This window comes from Astatotilapia calliptera, chromosome 15 (genome assembly GCF_964374335.1).
Source record: "Astatotilapia calliptera chromosome 15, fAstCal68.1, whole genome shotgun sequence".
Lineage (NCBI taxonomy): Eukaryota > Metazoa > Chordata > Actinopteri > Cichliformes > Cichlidae > Astatotilapia > Astatotilapia calliptera.
This window is the reverse complement of record NC_137436.1, coordinates 37,280,051-37,287,848: the sequence shown is the minus strand read 5'-3', so window position 1 is coordinate 37,287,848 and position 7,798 is coordinate 37,280,051. Positions and strand designations below refer to the sequence as shown.

At 40.8% G+C, this 7,798-nt stretch overlaps 1 protein-coding gene across 1 annotated transcript; it reads left to right on the top strand.

Annotated features, from left to right (window-relative positions):
* The first annotated feature begins 2,545 nt into the window (after positions 1-2,545).
* b3gnt7 (UDP-GlcNAc:betaGal beta-1,3-N-acetylglucosaminyltransferase 7) lies at positions 2,546-6,519 on the top strand. The gene is made up of 2 exons (XM_026142531.2): positions 2,546-2,846; positions 4,003-6,519. Coding segments are annotated over exons 1-2 (1,224 nt in total). The 5' UTR covers positions 2,546-2,844; the 3' UTR covers positions 5,225-6,519.
* Positions 6,520-7,798: the final 1,279 nt, after the last annotated feature.

Sequence of the window (7,798 nt, the reverse complement as noted above, 5' to 3'; positions counted from 1 at the left end):
ACTGATGGTGACCTTTGTTACTTTGGTCCCAGCTCTCTGCAGGTCATTCACCAGGTCCCCCCGTGTGGTTCTGGGATCTTTGCTCACCGTTCTCATGATCATTTTGACCCCACGGGATGAGATCTTGCGTGGAGCCCCAGATCGAGGGAGATTATCAGTGGTCTTGTATGTCTTCCATTTTCTGATGATTGCTCCCACAGTTGATTTTTTCACACCAAGCTGCTTGCCTATTGTAGATTCACTCTTCCCAGTCTGGTGCAGGTCTACAATACTTTTCCTGGTGTCCTTCGAAAGCTCTTTGGTCTTGGCCATGGCGGCGTTTGGAGTCTGACTGTTTGAGGCTGTGGACAGGTGTCTTTTATACAGATGATGAGTTCAAACAGGTGCCATTCATACAGGTAACGAGTGGGGGACAGAAAAGCTTCGTACAGAAGACGTTACAGGTCTGTGAGAGCCAGAGATTTTCCTTGTTTGAGGTGACCAAATACTTATTGTCCACCCTGATTTACGAATAAATTCTTTACAAATCCTACCATGTGGATTCATGGATTTTTTTTTCACATTCTGTCTCTCACAGTTGAAGTGTACCTCTGGTGCAAATTACTGACCTCTGTCATCATTTTAAGTGGGGGAACTTGCACATCGGTGGCTGACTAAATACTTTTTTGCCCCACTGTATACACCTGAAATAATCGATTTTAAAGTGGGAATGCTTAAAAAAAAGCCTTTTCTGCTTATACAAAAAAATCCCATCCACACTATCCCACAGAAAAGAGATGTACACTAAGAAGTGAGAGGGTTGTTTTTTTTGGAGAGTAAATCAGATTTAATCATACGGCAAGTAAAGAAACGCTTACTTAAAAGGTAAAAGTTCAAACGTGTGGGATATCTAATCAATTATTAACAGTAATTCACAGTTTAGAATAAATAATTTGGGATAACCAGCTGCTTTCGGCCACATCACAATGCAAAAATACTGAGGACAGAGTGTATCACTTGCTTTTTTCTTCTGTAGTGGCTACAGCCATAGAAAAGAACAAGAATATCAGTAAAAAAAACCACACTGAACCTAAACTAATGGGGCTTAGTGTCAGATTTACTTAATAATAGTCTGATAACTGATATCTTGGGAGTTTCATTAGATTAACGCAAGTGGAGGTTGGACCTTAACAACTGAGTTCTCTGGCTGTTCAAAAGACTGTAAAAATGAGGAGAAATGAGGAAGACTTCCTGTAATGTAATATCGCTGATTGATTCTTATTTGCAAACATTTCTACAGGACTTACACCGGATGTTAACAAAAACACTGGTTCCAACAATTATATTCAAATACCTGCCTTAAAAAAACAAAGGAATTCTTTCTTCTTTCAGCTGTGTGACATTTCATGGGACTTATGTATTGTACTTGACTTCAATCTACTGCATTTATCTGACAAAGTTAATGGTTACTATTCTGTATAGAGGGCTTATGTTGCTATAGCACGCCGCGGTCTTTATAGGGCATGAGGTACAAACAAGTGGAATATGAAAATGCAGAGGAGAGCAAAGCGCGAGCTACCACTTTATGTTTCTTTAGATAAATAATCCAAACTATATATACAGTTTAGTTGGATAAATCTTTCTTGTTACAAAAGATATGGGTCTTCCTTCCTCCTCCATAACTGTCTCTGTGGTCTTCCTCTTTTCTTCCTGCCTGACAGCTCCATATTCAACATATCCATGTCCAACCGCCAGCCTAATTTTGTCTCCAAGCCTCTCAACCTGAGCTGTCCCTCTGATGTACTCGTTTCTACTGTTGTGAGTTGTGAGTGATCAGGAAAGGGACAATATAAACCCTCACACGATTCCTCAAAAGCATTCATCATAGCATTGCTACCCTCTCTTTTAGTCTTGCTGCTATCTCTCTGTCGCCATGTCATTCCTCTTCTCTCCAGTGCATACATCTACCTCTCCAGACTTTCTCCAGATACCACATTTCCCTATCACATGCTTTCCATAGCGCCACAAAGACACCATGCAGCTCCTCTTGACTTATTTATGCTTCTACATCCACATTCTCAAAGCCAACATTGCATCTGTGGACCTCTTTCTCAGCTTATAGCCATATTGCTCCTCACTGATGATCACCTCTCTTCTTATCCTAGCTTTAGCAACCCTTTCCCATAACGTGATGGCATGGATCATAAGTTTCATCCCCCTGTAGTCGACTACAGCTCTGTACATGATCCTTGCTCTTGAAAGTCGCCCACAGGCTTCTTCTCCATTCCTCAGGAATCCACAATTTTGTTGAATATTGGTGAAAAACTCCTCTGCCTTCTCTCCATACCCTCACAGATATGTGATCAGGACAAGCCACCTTTCCACTCTTCATCCGCCTCATACAGACGACATACGTCTACGTAAGTAAATAAAATGACAAGAAGTTCAATATTTGCTTTGTCGCAGGTTTAAGGGTAGTCGGCTGATGATTAATTGGCCTGTCGTGGACACTATGCATCCCTCTCTGTTCATTCATTAACTGTTGTGTGTGTAGTCTAGGCTACGTAACGGCGGCTGAGCTTTTAAAGGCGGATCTCTGCGCCTGAGCGCACTCTCCGAGGCGCAGACCATACAGCGCACATTCGCACCACAGTCCCTGAAAACCTTTAAACTCTCTCTTAAACGGGACGCTTGATGCTTTAAGACTGTTTCGATGGAAAGGAATATTTAGCTTTTTTCCAAGAAGCGGAAATTACATAAAGCAAAGTCATTCTACCTTTAAAAAAAACAACAACAACAAAAACACTCAAAACTAATCGATCATCGCCGGCACATCATCACAAAGAATCTGACGCACAAGGAAAAATGTAAGTGGCGTATTTTATTAAAAGATTTAATTACGGATAGTTTATCCTCTTTTTTTTTTTCGTCTGATCTGACCGTAACCTCTTTTTCACTTATTTCAACTGATTTTCTGTATCTTTAAAGTCTATTAGAAAGTAGGCTTGTCAGATAAGTAAAAAAGAAAAAAGAAAGAAAAAGGAAAAGACAAGGAGAAAGCAACAATTGAACGTTGAGAATTAGCTTTTGAAATAACCAAACAAAGAAAAACCACAATATTTAGTGAGAAGCAAAATGAATCGATCTCTTATAGAGTTTTAAGGACTTAACCACATTATTATTGTTATTATTATTACTGATGTTGTTGAGAACAAATACACCTGTCTGTAACTTGTAGCTGTATGTCCACTGTGTGGCTTCAGGAGGGACTTTGTTTGAGGATGGGGATGGGGGGAGATAGTGATCTTCAGAAGTAGAGGGGCCCATGCAGGAATAGAGGAGTGTCTTATTGATCATGAATGCAATAAAGAGCCATATAGCCTGGCATAGAAGAAAATCTGAAGTACAATCCATGTTTTTAAAATCCACAGACAGCACAGATGCTGGTTAAATAAGTCGTATTTCATGACTATTCTTCTATAGAAAGTTATATATCTATGGTGGGCGTTTTTTTTCTCTAGAAACATGGTAATAGTGAAGGCTCTATAGGTTGTGTAATCTATAAATGACGTTTCAAGTGAAAATTGTCCAGGTGTCATAGGACTTTCCCAACTACATTTTAGGCCATACACAAAACTACAAATGAATCTCTGGAGACGTGTGGGTATGCTGACAATCCGTATGTCTTTTCTCTGTCTATACAGCAACATGTTTGTTATGTAGGTACCCTCCGAGGGTGTTGTGTTATAGTTTTGATGATTTTCGCCCTTATGTGTTTTTTTCTTAAATTTTCTTTAAATAATTAATCCTAAATGAACATTTGTCACTTTGCAATACACAAATCTCTGCAAAAATAAATAAATAAGCTCTCATTGTTTGATATAAAGACCTGGAGGTAATCTTTGTATACACTGCACACATATGCCTTTCACTAACAATGTTTATATAATCAACTTTCCCTCTATTACAAGGTATAATGTTGCCGTGTCTAACTGGAATCCCATGATTTTTATCTTCCCCCAGGAAGAATAGCAGAGATCGTTGGAGAGTGTACAAGAGGGTGAGTGTCATGTTTCTCCTAGCCGTGGTTGCATTGGCCGTCCAGAGAGGGAGCATCAGCTTCGAGCTGGAGAGGCACGCTCGTTTGGATGCTGCTCAGGAAGCAGGATCTGGAGCTGACTCATACCTGCAGATAAAAAGTTTCTGGAAGTCTGGCAGCTACCAGTCAAAGCCAAAAGCTCCAACCACCACAGAGAAGCCCAGAATCCCTGAGGACGGCAGGCCCACAACTTGGGATGTAAAGAGTTCCAACTGTAGCGCCAATGTCAACTTTTCTAAACACGAGTGGTTCAAGAACCTCGAGGACAGTTTCAAGCAGTTTTTGCTTTATCGGCATTGCAGATATTTCCCCATGACCCTCAACCACCCTGAGAAGTGCACAGGGGAGGTGTATCTGCTGATGGTGATTAAATCAGTGGCCACTCAGTATGACCGCAGGGAGGTCATCCGAAAAACATGGGGCAGAGAGCAGGTGGTGGACGGCAAAAGGATAAAGACCCTCTTTCTTCTTGGTAAGTCCTCCAATGAGGCAGAAAGGGCAAATCATCAGAAACTTGTGGAGTATGAAGACCAGATTTACAACGATATTCTTCAGTGGGACTTCTTAGATAGCTTCTTCAACCTGACTCTCAAGGAGACCCATTTCCTCAAGTGGTTCCATACTTACTGCTACAACGTGCAATATGTCTTCAAGGGGGATGATGACGTCTTTGTCAGCGTGAAAAATATTTTTGAATACCTGGAAAACAGCAGACACAGAAAGAACCTGTTTGTTGGGGATGTGATTTTCAAAGCGAAGCCTATTCGTAAAAAGGACAACAAATATCACATCCCCCAGGCTTTGTATAACAAGACGCACTACCCTCCATACGCAGGTGGAGGCGGTTTTCTAATGGATGGAAGTCTCGTGAGTAGGCTTCACTGGGCCGCAGACACGCTGGAGCTTTACCCCATCGACGATGTCTTCTTGGGCATGTGCCTGGAGGTACTTCAGGTCACGCCTGTCAAACACAACGCCTTTAAGACGTTTGGCTTGGTGAAAAATAAGAACAGCAAGTTGAACCGAGAACCTTGTTTTTTTAAGAACATGATTGTGGTGCACAAGCTGCTCCCGTCGGACCTCCAGCACATGTGGAATCTGGTCAACAGCGAACTAGTCTGTTCACAAAAGGTGGAGCTCCTATAGCTTGGCGAGAACACCGGGTGAACAGCGGCACCGAGCGAGCTCAGCCTTGCCTCGGTGACTGCTATGAGGAAGTGCATCGCACTGTAAGGCAGGAGCCAAACTTCCTGGTATAGTTTATCAGAAGCTGTATGTGGAGTGAAACCAGGACAATATTTGAATTTTCTGTTTGTGAGCAGTTGTGCAATTTCTTGAAGAGGATTATCAAAAGTAAATTATACAGAGCTTATTTTATTTTTTATTATTTTTTTAAGTTCAATTAGAATTGTGTGCTTACGTTGGCATTTTTAAGGACCAACCCCCGTCGGCACACAGATTCAGAGAAAACCAAACTGTGCTGCTAAATCAATGGGCATACTAAGTTGATTAAGTTGTCATTAAGTTGGTGGGTATTTTATTCTCTTGTGTCTTTTTAAAAAAAAAATAATGACAGAGACTTATTCCTCTTTATCCTTCCGACATGATCTAGAATTGTCCCGACACAGAACCCAAGTCTTGGGTTCTGTGTCATGAATCACAACATCACCAAATCACACTGAACCCACTAATGTGAAAACAATTAATTGTGGTGGTGAACAAAATCCCAAATGCCTTTTATTTTATATATTATGTCTTATTTTGGATTAATCGTGGGAAATCATGTTTTCTTGGGTGAATATCAAAAATATAGAGGCAGCTAGTATTAGTGGGACGCCCTAGCAGCCAGGGTACAGCCTGCAGTTATGCTAGCAGTCTTCAAAGTGTTGCACATTGCATTCATGTGGACAAGGATGTCATGCAGAGAAACAAACAACTCTCTCTACCTCAATGATTTGGACAAAAACTCTTTTGTCTTTGATCACGTTTGGTCACTATATCATGTCAATTCCTTCCTATGCAGTACCTGCTCCTAAAGTAAGATTGATACTGTCTGTACTGTTGAATTCCCTACACTCGCTGACTTGATCTGGAGTTCTTTTACATATATGCTAACTATCTGGGGGGGAAAACGACTTGTTACATACATGTTTTCTTTTGATTTGAATGTGCTGATATACTTGACGTGAATTTGGTTGAGGGGTTTACAATGACACTGTGAACTTAAATTCTTGCTGGTACGACCATTATGACATGTTAATTTAATCGTCTCCCGAGAAAAGGGGGGGCTTGCCTTTTACTTTTAACTTAAGGCAACGGACGATAAAGGAATGTAAATGACCGATTGTGGTTGGTGGTGGTTGTGTCTGCATAATGTAAATATACGTAAAAATCGTCATGTACAGAGAATGCCATCTGTAAATAAATATCATGACAATTGACACTGTGTTTGACTTTATCTACATCAAATGTCTGAAAATAAGATAAATCCAACAACAGTGGATTGATCTTCCCAAAGAAACTACGTGGAAGTAAAAACCAAGGAATTGTGGTATACTTTAACAGATAGACGTTCAATGTGCCTACAGTAGAGAATTCTCGCTTGGGAGGGGAGTTGGGATTAAGGGCCGATCCAAAGATATGCTCAATAAAAATTAATAAATGTGTGAAAGATAAAGTGCTTAAAAAATGCATAAAATATATAGTATTCTGTGCCAAAGCTCAAAGCTCTTGAAGTAGTAAGTTAGACTAAAAAAACCTACATGAATCCCAATCCATTTCCACTAGCGTAATATGTGTGCTGTATAATCCAGCAGGTTGGATTATAGCCTGTTAAAAAACGACTTTTAGCTGCTCCCTTGATGACACGGGTGTGCCACTGCAGGTAACACCCTGCCTATCTGATTTGGCAGATTCCTACGCAGGATGCTTTTCCTGATGCAACCCCCAAAGGATCTATCTTTGACAGAAGGTGGAAAGGATCTCAAAAAACTACAAACACTTCAGGTTTTCACTGAACTTTGTGCCCCTTTTTCCTCTTTTGTATTTGTCTTCAGAAATGCGCTGGCTACTTGTGGCATTTCCCACTTTTTCTGTCACGTGTCACACCGCAGTGAAGCTATCTCACAAAAAGATAACGAGGGCATCGCAAAAGGAAACAAATACCCCCTTGTTTTCCACAATCTCTTTCAGGACAACAGAAGCCATGCAGAAATGGAATTTGCCTTCTCTGTATTGTATTTCACCAGGACACACTTACCGGCACAAAAACCATAGCTTAAGTTTTATCTCTTTCCCCTTTGTTAAACAGAGTGATCGGAAGTCAAACCCACAAAGGATCGGAACCGAAATCTCCCCATTGTGAATTTGCTCTATCGGTGTGTTTTATTGAGTATGAGCTGACAATAGGACTGAGCAATAGCTGAGTTTTAATTTTCCACACTGCATATAGCGAACAGGGAGTGACAACTAGTTTACACAGAGGTCAGTAAATAGTGACTGTACTGCAATGTACAATGGAAATGGTGAGAGTCAAAGGTATCTCCTCTGCCTTAATTGTGTTCCTATTTTTCAGCTGTTAAGCCGTCCCAAACCCAAGCACCCAAGCAAGTAAAACAGCCACAGCAGAGCAACCAATTCTTACTTCACTACCTTTGTAACCTCTACACTGAGAGGAACGCTAAAGGAAGTAAACATTCATGAAACCCAGTACGCTCTGCT